A 13,310-nucleotide genomic window follows, 5' to 3' on the forward strand; every position below is an offset into this window, starting at 1 on the left:
GGATACTTTTGTGAAGCTTACAGGTTTCAGATTAGAGATTTCTTTTGAAAACTGCAATTATACCTGATTTTGAAAATGGCATTTTTTCTGAGCCTCAGAGAAAGCAGTGACCATAGTGTTCTCTATGGGTAGCTGCTATCTTTTGAGCTATATATACATATTTATTTTTATATAGCAAGCCATCAATAAGTACTGTATTCACATACTCTGAGACCTTTTTTTCTCCCATTTTGGTAAAAAAAAATTTAAAAAAACCCCACAAGAAAAAAACTTCCAAAGTTTTTTGTCTTTGAAATCTAGGAAAGGGAAAACCTCTCAGAAGCTCAGAGTAGTAAAGGAAAATGTGTCTGTGAAGAACAGAGGTACTAAAAATCCTGGTGGAGTTCAATGCAGAGAATCCCAAGAATTGTTCTGGTGGAAGATCCAACAACCAAAAAAAGGGAGCACAGTGAGAGGAACAAAATAAAACTCTTTAAGCACTGCAGTCAGTGATTCTGCTTAGTCTGGTGGAGGATTTGAGACCAAGAATATTCTTAACTGCAGTTTCTCTACCTCCTCAGTATTTACCTTGTGTTTATCAGTCACACAGAACTTTCCTCCTGCTCTGGCAATTTGCTGACTGCAGCTGGATTTCTGCTAAAAGTGGCAAGTAAAATGGACTTGATGGTGTGTATGTACACACAGACCCTTTCCAGAGTAGGAAATCTTAATAAATCTTTGTTATATAGGATATTTTTAGTAACTGCTTCAGTCACAGGCTTGGTGCTTGAAAGAGCTGTGATGCTGAAGAATAGAATTCCATCTTAAGACCAGTAATGTTCACTATTTCCTCGTGAAGTGACATCATTTTAAAACAAAATTAGAATGGAAGACAAAGCTAAATCTTAACTGTGATTAAAATTGGAGCCAGATGGGTGTAGTTGGCTTGCTTTCATCAATTCTTGCTGCACAGTGACTTAAAATATTGGGCTCTCTGCCTGATCCCAGGGATACACAGTATTTTTTTTTTTTTTTTTTTTGGTCTGTGATGGTCAATTCTGATTTTTTGTAACTTTGAAAATCCAGAAGGAATTTGATTTTAAAGTCTCTGAAATATGTCTTTCTCTCAAAAACAATTGCTAAACCAGCTTTTTTTTAAAGCTACAGATTCAATTAATCTGTTGATTAACAGACATGTAAATTATGTTCCACTCTAGGGGAATGTTTTGTACTTTCTGACTGAAAGGTGACATAAACCATCAAAGTGACAACATGTCTTTCAGTAAAATGACAGGATTTATGGTAACTCCAATAAACTGATGCTGGGAGCAGAGAGCCATGGGCAAAGTAAGGCAAATAAAATTTCTGAAGCCTTTCATGGCTGAGCAGCCACTTTCATTACTGCTTGGACTGACACAGACCACTGCTCCAAAGTTCCAGTACTCCAAATATTCAGTTTCCAGAAGGTCTGGGCTGTTCCTGTTTTGGTGCTCTGTGTTCTCTGGTGCTCCAGCAGGGAATGACTTGGGCACATCAGGATCTCCCAGTGCCATGAAATCCCATTGATTAAAACCCCAATGGCTGAACCTTCTTTGCTGTGGTTGTTGTCACCAATCTGTGCTCCAGGTTTGCTTTCTAAGCCAGGGGAAGTTAATGTTCCTTGAAATGAGATTCCCTCATTACTCACCATGTGATTTTCCAGGGCAGAGAGGTTTTCTCTTTCCCTGATAGATCTGTGCTGTTTTATCTGCATTAATGCTCTTTCTGCTTTTCCTACAGCACTGTCATCCACGTAAAAACTGCTTCTCTCTTTATTCCCAGCACCTGTTTAAAGAGTGAGCAAGTTTTTACTCAGCAGAGTTTCAAAATGAATTTGTAATCTGCTTTATATTTACAAGCAATTTCACCAAAGTTGGTGGTGCTTCCCTTGGGGTTGGGGTGATGAAGAGGAGACTCTGGGATGTTTCCCTGATCCCAAATGCCACAGCTCCAATAATGGATTGCTCTGCAGGGTTGTGTCACACCTGGAATTTATAGACATTACTGACTCTGCAGCCTTCCATTCCTAGTGTTCAACAATGATATTGGTTTGCTTGGCTTGTTTCCAGGAGATTTAAGGCCAGTTTCGATGCCTACTGAGTACAGCTGGATAGGGGAGTCCAAAGAGCAGAACATGTACAAGAGGGGAAGCAGAGGTGAGTATTTTCTTTTTCTCGGCTATTCTCCAAGATGTTTTTTTGCTTTGTTACTTAAGGAGCATCACAGGAAATAATTTTTTTTAGTGTCACAGAGGATATAAATGACCCTATTTAGTGTCTTTGCTTTTAGTGTTTCTATTTTGGAAAATTAAAAAGTTTATGTCAGTAGGAGGAATTTAATTCTAGTATAAAGAAAGATAAACATCAAGGGAAAAATACTCAGAGGACTCAGATATATGTTAATAGCAATCAGTTCTAAATCTTCACAGCTCTAGAAAACAGTAAGTGGTGTTACAGGTTTAAGGTAACATCCTTTGAGAACATTTTCATCAGTATGAATTAGAATTTGGAACAGGAATCAGCAATTGTGCTGTCAGTGTTCAGACCAGCAGTTCTGACCACATTCATTTCCATTGATTCCACTGGGAATTATGAACTTTGCAAGAAAGCCAAGTGGTTGCAAAGCTCATTTTTTTCCTTTATTTCCTCTGATAAAAAACAAACAATTTAAAAGAACAGTCTTCGAAAATACAACCATATTTATTATGACACTGATTGTTAAAGATTCTTGGATACTATTTTTTTAGAATCTTTTAGGCACTGTCTGGAAGCTGAGAGGAGCTCATCCTGACTCCTTAAAGTGTGGCAAAAAATAAATTATATTCTTTAAAATCAATACAGGATTTTAAACTACCTCTTTCAGTAAACTTCCATTCCAAGAGAAAATAAATTCCATTTAAGGCACAAGCCTTTTCCGATTTATTCCAAATCTGTTGATGTATGTTTAGCTCATATTTCACTGTTACAGACAGTAACAGACTTGTTGCCTGGCCAGATCCCATTTTGAAACTGTGCCCAAGAACGCTGCACATCTCCTTAAAATCATTATTCCAGCTTGTCAAGTTCCTTGAAATTACAATCCTGGTCTCTGGAATGGTCCCAGAGATGCTCCCTGCACGACACAGCCCAGGGATATTTCCTGTGTCTGCTCCCTCTCCCCTCCCGGGGCAGGGCTGGGTCAGGAAAAGTGGGAATGAGTCCAGGGAGAGCCTCACAACTCCCTGCACATCCCCAGGGATGTGCAACACCACCAAGGGATGGTCTCTGGCCAGCCAAAATGGTTCTCTGGCTATTTCCTCTCACTAATATTTCTTTTCTCCCCTCCAACCACTGACTCTGAGAATTCCCTCCTGCGCTACCTGAGCGACGACAAGATCCTGGTGATCCAGGAGGAGCCTCTGACGCAGAAGGACAACAAGAGGGACACGGGCAGGAGGTCCAGGAAAAAGGGCAAACCCCCTGGGAACGCCAGCTACCCCATCAGCCCCGCCGTGCTGACCTCCACTGTGAGCGTGCGGCTGGAGCCAGGCCAGCAGGATGTCCTCAACTTCTCCCTGCCTGAGAACAACACTGTTCCTCTCTACCACGTGAGTATCCAGCTCCTCCAAATGCAAACCACAAGGAAAACACTCCCATGGTCTCCTTTCAGCATGGATCCAGCCCCAAAGGCACAGCCTTCTGCTGCATGGTTTAATGCTGTGGTTTATGGTCCAGGAAAGGTTCCTCAGCCATGGTGTCACCACAACTTTCTCATGATAATCCATTTTTCAATGTCAGTATCACGACAAATTTCTCATGATAATCCATTTTTCAATGTCTCAATCACAACTTTCTCAGGACAGAACAGGAAAACACAAGGCAAGAGTCATTCCCTGTCAGATGATTTAATAAAATAGTGCTCTTAATTACTCAGTCTCACTGAGTTTAGTTTAATTTGTATGATCTTTGAAGGTTCATAAGGATCCTGCACTCAGCCTCTGATAATGATTTATTACATATTAATTTAGAAGCTTTTGTATTTCGACTTTGATTACTGCGTCTTGTAAAAACAGATGAGCTTAATGGAGTTACTGTTTATTTAAATTTATTTATTTAAATTGTAGATTTAAATCTCCCTGACAGAGATTATCAGTGTCACAAAGCCAAAGCAAAGGATTTCAAACCCGGAGAGGAAATCAGCAAGCAATTTATTAGGATGAATGTGAAAATTATTACTCAACTGCAACAAACCCCAACAATATTTCATGACTTGGTAGATGAATCAGCTGGTTTCAGATAGTTTTTGGAAGTCTGTTGATGATCTGTGGGCTCACCTGAGTTCTGAAGAGAGGGAAATTGGTCACTTATGCAAATTCCACCCTTGATTTCAGGACTGAAGTTATATTTTCTTGTGTGATTTCCATACCATCATGCAACTAATGGATGTGATAAATTAATAGTATGTTATTGTATGATGATAAATATTTAAAATACTCCAATGGCATAATATGTCAACCCTAAAAGGTCTGAGGGAAAAGCAGGAAACTGGAAAATAAGAATTATCATGGGAAAAGACAGCTGTACATGGAGTGGTTGGTCCAATCTAAAAGTCAGCTCAGTCCCTGTTTCACAAACTGTTTAATGTGCAGTGATTACAGAGGAGGGCACAGGTAAAATGATTACTCATGGCCTGCCAGAGAGGTATTAATTCCTTTATACCCATAAATTTTTTGAGCAGCGTTAAAAGAGACCTTTGCAGTCCTTCAGGAGATAATCACAGGAATCAGAATCTCTGAGGCACTTTGTCAACTTGCCTTATAAATATACAAGAGGAACTGAATCGTCAAATACACAGAGTTGCTGACACAGATTCTGTGGGCTCTTGCCAGCACAGAGTCATTCACTTTAACGTCTTCCCACTTGGAATACTGAAAGAATTCTGAAAAGCCAAGCAAAAAAATGGGCTTATTTATCTTGAAAGAGAGCTACCCAGAACAAAAATGTTAAATATCAAAGAACATTTCATGGCGGCTTGATAGCGAAAAGGGAAAGCAGCAGAGAGTTGTTGTGTTCTTAGATATAAATTAAAGTTTTAAGTAGGTCAGATCATTTCCTTAATATCTAAAAGATGTTACCAGGATTTTCATAAGCATTTTGATATATTTACTCTTTTGGATAATGAGCTTTTCTCCTCTAAAGATTCCATTCTACAAGACTAAGGTTAATCAAAACAAGATACCTCTAAACCTTCCTTAACCAAATCACCATAAAAGAGCTTTTGCTACATTTCTATTAGAAAAGTTGACAAAACTGGTTTAGCTTCTCTTCTCACTTTTGCTCTGTTTTTTTTCAATGGAAACCAAAAGTGCAGAACTGTTGAAATCCCTTTCCCATGAATTCCTCTCCTCTCAACACATGCCCAGTACAACTCCTGGATATGGATCAACATTTCAGCCCAGATAAATGCCTTGGGAAATGGAGATGATAAATAGGATTTTCATCATCTTCAGTGAAGGGAAGGTGATAATGTTTTGTAATCAAACAAGTATGGCTTGATGGAAGGAGGGATTGAGCATCACTTAGCCACTGCTTAATTTTCTAAGCACTCACATAAATACATAGCTAAATAATATAAAAGGGCACTTACTTAACAGTAGTTGAAATTACCAGACGTAAGAAGTTTTGCAAAATTGGTAATTGCGTAGATTCACCACTAGATTAATGCTCTGGAAGGAATGTTGATTTGGAACCTAAAATTAAACAATTAGCCTGATTTCATAAGTTGCTGGGAGGATGCAGAGTTCCTATATGAAATGGATATTTAGGTAATGCAATATTGGCAGCATGCCCAGGATATAAAATGATGCACGAAGCCATGTTGCAGTAAAATATTCCTGTCAAGAAACACTGCCCCCTTCCAGGATATATTTATAACTCTAATTTAATTGATAGGCAATGTCACAGAACCTAAGCAAGAGTCAATTACAATTAGCAAGGCTGTTATAAATAATTAATAATTAATAGAGTATCTCTTGGAACATGACTTTCTATGTTTACTAATGCTTCTCTTCTGAAGAGACATCATTTACCGGGTTGAGCCTAAACATGGGTTTACAAGAATAGAATTAAAATCTGAATATGCTTTTATTTTGTATTACCAGACCTCATTCTGAAGAAAGTTAACTTACCACACAGGACTTGTGCTCAGCAGACCAGATGTACCTGGGAAATTTTTCATTTTACATTTCTGGCCATAAAACAAAGCAGAAAAAGTTTTGAAAAATCGTCAGGATTTTGCAAAAAGTTGTGGCAAACTGTACGTTTTGTGCTGCTCAGTTCCATTTTGCACTGTGGCTTCCATCTAAAAAGAGAATATTGAAGCTCTCATTCCAGATCCAGTCTGGAAATCCACATGGTGTTCAACTCTGTGGTTTTATTGCCTCAGACTTGCACAACTTTCTGCAGCTCGGAAATTCAATTTGCTGGTTACCACATTAAATTCTCCAATTGGGTAATGATCTCTCATCTGGTTTTACTTGGTGATAAATGTTCTGGGGCTATTATCTACAAATCAATTGGATATTTTCCTTTGGAGTATCATATATTAAGACACTGGAGTGTAGATTTGAATTTCTAATTTTCCTCTTTTTTTTCTTTTTTTCCTTTTTTTCCTTTTTTTTGTGAATTAGAATTCACTGTGTAGAAAAGACTTATTATTTAATGAATTTTGAGCTCAATTCTTTCATTTCAATGTTCCCTTCACAGTAAAACAGAAATAATGTCTGCTTTAGGGTATTCATTGAGAGTGCCAGACCAGGAGTCACTTTTTATTTTAAAGCTCATTTGAAGCATTATGGTATCTTAGGGTTAGTCATCCTAACACAGAACTTGCTCAACTTGCTTTTTATTTCCTTCTTGCTGATCCCAGGAAGTTGGTAACTCATCCCTCTGGCCCAGGGAAATGATGGAAAAGCTCTTTAACTGTTCCTGGAGCTGCAGAGGCAGCTTGACAAACGATATAAAGTTTAATGGTACATGCAGAGAATTAAAACCTGTGCAAAACCGATGTAAATCTGGTTTTTCTGTAATGGCTGCATGCTGGGATGTGCCAGATGTTCCAGATGCTTTTTTGGGATGACAGGCAGTCTGAGTGCTGCTATGATAAGGATAATAATTAAGACAGTCTGGGAGGATCACATGTATTCAGCCCCACCGACTGAAGGAGGAGTCTTTTATTGCCAATTTTGCAGGAAAAGAGCAAAGTGCTCATGTTTTATTTATTGCTTCCTGCTCTTGCAGAAAGAAACAAAACTGTGCTAACTGTCAGGGATGAGCATGACTTTCTTCAAAGTTTTATTTCCTTTCTGAACTGCTGAATAAATTCTACCTTTGCTTTTTATTTAAGTATCTGTAATACGGAAAACCTCCTTCCCCTGCCTCACAGTTGTGCTGAGAAATCACTCTGAGGGTAATTGTGTGGATTCTGGCTGCTCAGAGAAGCCAACAGAAGTATTTCTGCCTTCTGCAGCTTCAAAATGAGTCTGACCACTTATACCAATTGTGAAATAATATTATTTTTCATTGGCACCAGAGCTGTGCACATGAAGGTTTGAGATGACAACTATCTTGCTCATACTTTCAGATGGATCCTTGAGTAGCAAAGTCCAATAATGTATTTCTTTAGAGTTCTGTTCACACCTGATTCTCTAAACTACACTCTCCATTAATCCAGAAACAGCCCAAAGAGGAAAAACATGTTTTAAAAAACATATTTTACAGTGCAAGGGAAAACAAAGGGAAGTAAAATGTTAAGAAAGGTTGTTTTTTAAGAGTAAGGTTCTCAGTCTTTAGGTTTCCACATTCATTACGTAATCAAGAGCTTCATAATCGACCTGGATCCAGAAAAATAAAAAGTTCAAGAGAATGTTAACCCAGAACTCTGTCAAATCAAGGCTGTCCTTGATTTCTGTAAGAACCAGCCCTTTGCAGAAGCTCAGGAGAGGGGCTGGAATTTTGTTTTTGGAGCACCCTGGTTGGGATGGATGGAGACTTGTCTGTTGGAGACAGACAAGTTATTATTGCTGCTTCCAAAGGTTCAGCCTGCCTGCTCAGCCCAGAATTCCTTGTATTTGTAGTTATATCAGGACACTTTGCACAAAGCAAATATGAGGCTGCCTTTAGCCAAACATAGGCAGTGTTTTCATAAGTAATTTTGCTCTATTAGAGCACATTTAAATGATGATATTCTGCAGTCTTCAAACAAACCACTACAAACTACCAATGCAAGTCAGCAAATGAAGCATTCATTAACCGACTGTGACTTCATGGGTAAATTGGCATTTGTAAAACATCCTGGAGTCCTCTGACTCCAGAGAATCACAACACAGCTAAGTTGTATGGTTTTGTATTGTTTTAGCAAATTAATTTAAGCCTTGTTTTTATTATTTTGCCAGGCTACCAAAAAATGGTTTATATCTGCTTTTGTGCATATGGGCTAAAGGCAAATTTAACAGCCATTTGTTAACAAATATTAGCTACAATTGATATTATTGCTATGATAACTGCAATATTTATCCTCCAGAAGATGCACCAAATAGAAATCTCTCCCTTATCACACAAATGTCATGTCCTGCTGCTGCTGACAGGATCCATGTGCAGGAATCAGTTGAAACCCTTTGGTCACTCCTGTGATTCTCCCTCTCCCCTCACTGGCTCAGCCTTGTTCTCTGTCCTCTCCCTGCCCCAGCAGGAGGACAAGGATGGGTTTTGGGGAACAGAACATTTCCTGGCAGAAAGGCCAGCCCTGGACAGGGCAGAGTCACAGGGAATCTGTTCCCACAGGAATGGGGAAAGCGAGAAGGAAGGGGAAGGAATTCCCTGTTTTTCCTGCCCTGTGGAACTCCTTGAGCTTCACCACATCCTTTTGCCCTCAGCCACTCCCCTGGTCCCCTTCCCTCACCCTGAGCTGCCCTCCCTGCTCCCCACCGTGTGCTGACAGTGCTCATCATCACCCCATCAGCACCAATTCCCAGGGAATCCTTTCCCTCTGCCTCCAGTCAATCTTCTCCCCTGCCCTCTGGTTCCCTTCAGGACAAATTGAGTACCTCAAGCTGCACACAAATGTAGATTACATTACATGATTTCCTGCCTCTGTTATCTCTCCCCTCAACAAGGGTGAGAGGAATGAAAACCTCAAAGGCTGCTTTTATTTTTAGCTCTGCATGATAATTCTGAAAGTAGATTGGCTGGGTGAAGCATCAGCTCTGTGAGGCAGAGAGATGACTAAAGCCTCTAGTAACAAGGCCACTGTTTTTAATATTTTTGAACAAACATGACATAAAGAAATCTCCAGGATAACAAATGTATGAGTTAAAGAAGCAGAAGGAGGAGTATTTTTTTTTTCTTTTTTTTACTTTTGTTAATAATAATTCAGTACCTGAGTACAGAAGAATGGACGAACAGCATGATAAAGAATCTTTTGAATCTTTGAATAAATGATGTATGTAGTTGGAATGAATGAATTGAATTGGCTGTTGAGATTAGTGACACATTATGGAACTGTTCCAATCTCATTACCAACCATTCCATCTCTTCCTTTAGCAAACAACAAATAAATAATGACTGTTGAATATCTCCACACGATCTCTGCAGCTCAGGATTCTTCTGTTCTCAGTGACTTATGTGATTTCTTTACTGAGGAGAAGAAATTCTGATTCAAAGGAGCAATTTCTGTTTCGTTATAAGTTATTTATAGAAGTTTCAGGTAAATGGCACTTTCTGCAGGATTTCCTTTGGGAGAGAAGCCTCAGATCTGCTGGTGGGACCACAGAGCCTTTTTGTCCTTTCATCTCCACTCGTGCAAAGCAGAAGCAGATCCATGGGAATCCCTAGAGCTCCACAAACGTGGAGCTGACTAAAGAAGGCAGATAGGTGCCAGTGACCTGAATTTCACAGGATTTGTGCTTTATAGTCCCTGACAGCATGACAAGACTTGTGCCTCCTGAGCCTCCCACATGTCTGCTACTCATGAAAGTGGCCTTGTAGTAAGATGAAGGAAAGTTTTAGTTTGGGAACTAGAAAATGGCAATTTTTTTTTATGAATGTCACAAACTGGTAAGAAGAAACTACTCCAAAAAGTTATACATAAGGCTGCTGAAAATGCAGGTAGGAGCCTTCCACATATAAGTCATTGTCAGTATTGTATCTGCATGTAATTATAATTATGGAAGGAAATTAATTTTAGCTATGGGTAGACATTTATAGAAATGCCAGAGTGTGGGTGTTTCCATTTATAGTATCAGAAACCCTTTATAAAGGTTGGCATTTCAAGCTAGCAACAGGACTGTTCTCCCAAGAGAGGTTCTTTGGGGAGAAAAATCAGTCAAATAAAAGGTAATAAATACATGACAGAGGTCTGTAGTAATCCTGAGTGTCCACATTTAAATACTGGTAATAATCTCTATGTTAGTGATGAGCTGGTCAGGAGATGAGATTTTTATTTTAATAAATTAAATATTGACAAAAACTTGAATGGTCATAATTATATTTTTTATGTTTCAAGTACCAGTATCAACAGTTTTCTCTCTTTCTCTGTATTCATATAGATATTCTTCTTTGCTCTTTTCTGAATTGCAGGGAACTAATAATCACTTACAATAATCCTTGAGTTGTTCAATGGTTAAATAATATTTTTCTTTTTCACACTATCATAGGGCCTTTTTAAATTTCCCTGCTGCAGACTGTACTTTAGTTAATTAGACTACATTACTCAATATCTTTGGAAATTAGTGCTTCACGATGCAGAAAAATTCATGGTGTTGAAAGACTGACCTCTAGAAAAAACATGTTTTATCATCAGAAGCAAATTTCTCCCTAGTAAGTCTTTTCTCAGCCTAATATATGCAAGTTCACATCACACTAATAATTGCTCATGAAATGTATGTGGTCAGAAGAAATCTGGAAACCACAGTCCAAGGTGATCACGTGTGACAGAGGTGGCTTTTGTACATTTTCCTGGAAGGAAATAAATAAATAACTGGGTTAGTTCTGTAGTAGCAGTGAAATTTTGTAATACAGGTGTTGAAAAGAGCAGCCAGAGCAGAGGTTTATTTCAGCTTTTTCAGGGAAGGGAGAGAGAGTGAATAAACCCTGATTTGGAAACACTTTGCTTTTACTTTGGGAGCAGTTTCGGAAAAGAAAATTAAGAAGCAGAACGGGAAACACAGACTGAATTAGTAGTCCCACTTTTAGTTGCTAAAATTAGAAACCTTAGAAGTCAGAGGGATAAGAGAAGGAAAGCTTTGAGCCTTCTGGTAGGAATAAATTCTATTTTTATAGCAGTAGCAGGGGTAGTGCTGCTGTCAAAGTTCTTCTGCTCGGTTGGCCACACAATGTTTTCCTGTTTCCCCAGTATTTCCAGGGATGCTCAGACTATTGGTATTTAGCAGTGCATTTCCAGCACCAAAATAACATCTCTCAAGCAGATATTTTGCTTTAGCTGTGTGCTTTTAACTCTTCCAATCTGCTTCAGGAAAATGTGAGTATTTCTAGATGGCATTTTCTTTTTTTTTAAATTCTCTAGGCTTCATTTCAGCATTCTCTGCAGAGAATTGAGGTATTTATGGCACTCAGGAAAGCCTGTTAGGGTTTTGTGTACTCAGTGACTCAGTGGGAGCTCCTGCCTTTGCCTGGTTTCCACAAGAAATGTCAGAGAATTCCCTTTAATGCAAGGGCACCACTTCATTATTCTCCATCAGATAAGGTCTCTTATTTCAGTGGAACCATCTTTGCTCCTACATCTGCTGGAATATTTTAGCTGAATGACTGGTTAAAAGCTGATAACTGGTTCAGTACTGGGAGTACAGAAGGTTTTGCCACTTGTGGAAGAGGGAGGTGGCAAAATGTGTTTTTTCCACGCAGATTTGAAGGCTGGCTGAGCAATGCTGCTGCACAAATGTACCTTTGCAGGGCTCTGTGGTGCAACAGCCCCAGCAAGCTTCCTGTCCCTTTTATTTGGGGTTTGTAGCTCTGGGCTCATCTCTTAACAAATATTATCTGTGGTTATTATCTGCTGCAGGCCACAAGCAGTGGCATTAAAACACAAACACTGCACTTGCTAAAGTTATCAGTTTCATATTTGCTTATCCAGAAAATCAGAGATTTTGCAAGTGCAGATTTCTGCATTTATATAAACAAATCCTTATTAATTTTACAACCTACTGGGGGCTTTTTTGTCATTTCTTTTTTGTAAATTTCAATCTTCAGCTGTGGGAAAAACTGGTTTTAAAGTAACGAACAGTCTGAAGATTTTATTTTTAACCCTGAATTGGTTGCTACTTACTCCAAGAGGACAAGTTCGTTTCCCAGCATCAGAGGAATAACCAGCATGGTAAATGAAGTAATTTAAAGCTGTGTAAGAATGATGTCAAAGGAAGTTCGGATGACAGTTTGTCTTTCTGAAATTCTGTATTCTCTATTGTAATTCTTTGCATTTAAATTCCCTTTGAAATGCTGACACTTTTGCAAACATTCTAACAAATTTTGGCTTCCTTTTTATTCGAAAGGGCCTTGATCACAATTACACAGCGTCTGAAATCAGTTTATAAGTGCAGATGCAAGTTTTTTTTAACCATGATCTTCATTTTAAAAGAACTCTTAGCGAGAAATTGAAATAAATGTTCCGTTTCCTTTGCCTTAGAGTTTCAGGATGACTGTGGTTTACCTCTGTCACTTGTTTCACTGTGCTGAGAGCACCAAGAAAGTCTGGTCTTCAGTTGTGCTAAATGCTATTTATTTTTATTCTACAGAGAGCAGGGGATACAGTCAGTGGAGATACTGAAAGGTAATTACTTCTGTTATTCTATATTTAAATATATGCACGGTGTATTTGTGAATTAAACTTATTTCTTTACTTTTAGAAACTTCGTTGCAGTATTTGAGGAATGAATTTTCAGGGGTTTAGAGATATCAGCATTCATATAATTTAGTAAATGTTCATTTGCTAACATCAAACAAAACTATAGATAAAAAAGTTTTTAAAAATACTTCTGATAAAAGTTTATAAAATATTAGGGAAAAATTATACTGTTACATTGCCCAATCTATCTTTTTACTTTTGAAATTCAGTATTTCAGACTCACTCTGAGGATAAAAAACATATTGTGTGTCTAACATGACTTTTGTAGCCAATAAGCAGAATGTTTCAATGAAAATCTACATCTAATTCACTCTGTACAAAATTACTGCTTATATCTGTGGTTTGTAGTAGATAAATACTAAGAATGAGCTCTTTAGGTTAGGTTTGAATCAAATCAA

At 38.4% G+C, this 13,310-nt stretch overlaps 1 protein-coding gene across 2 annotated transcripts in view; it reads left to right on the top strand.

Annotated features, from left to right (window-relative positions):
- The window catches only part of LOC146437573 (connector enhancer of kinase suppressor of ras 2-like), a 163,905-nt gene that overhangs the window by 115,804 nt on the left and 34,791 nt on the right, over positions 1–13,310 (top strand). For both annotated transcript variants that reach the window (XM_085060690.1, XM_085060691.1), the window contains 3 exons: positions 2,088–2,173; positions 3,350–3,604; positions 12,803–12,837. In XM_085060690.1, coding sequence (XP_084916816.1) covers positions 2,088–2,173; positions 3,350–3,604; positions 12,803–12,837 — 376 coding nt within the window. The remainder of the gene's footprint in view (positions 1–2,087; positions 2,174–3,349; positions 3,605–12,802; positions 12,838–13,310) is intronic.

This window comes from Lichenostomus cassidix, chromosome 4A (genome assembly GCF_008360975.1).
Source record: "Lichenostomus cassidix isolate B80296 chromosome 4A, HeHo_3.0, whole genome shotgun sequence".
NCBI lineage: Eukaryota > Metazoa > Chordata > Aves > Passeriformes > Meliphagidae > Lichenostomus > Lichenostomus cassidix.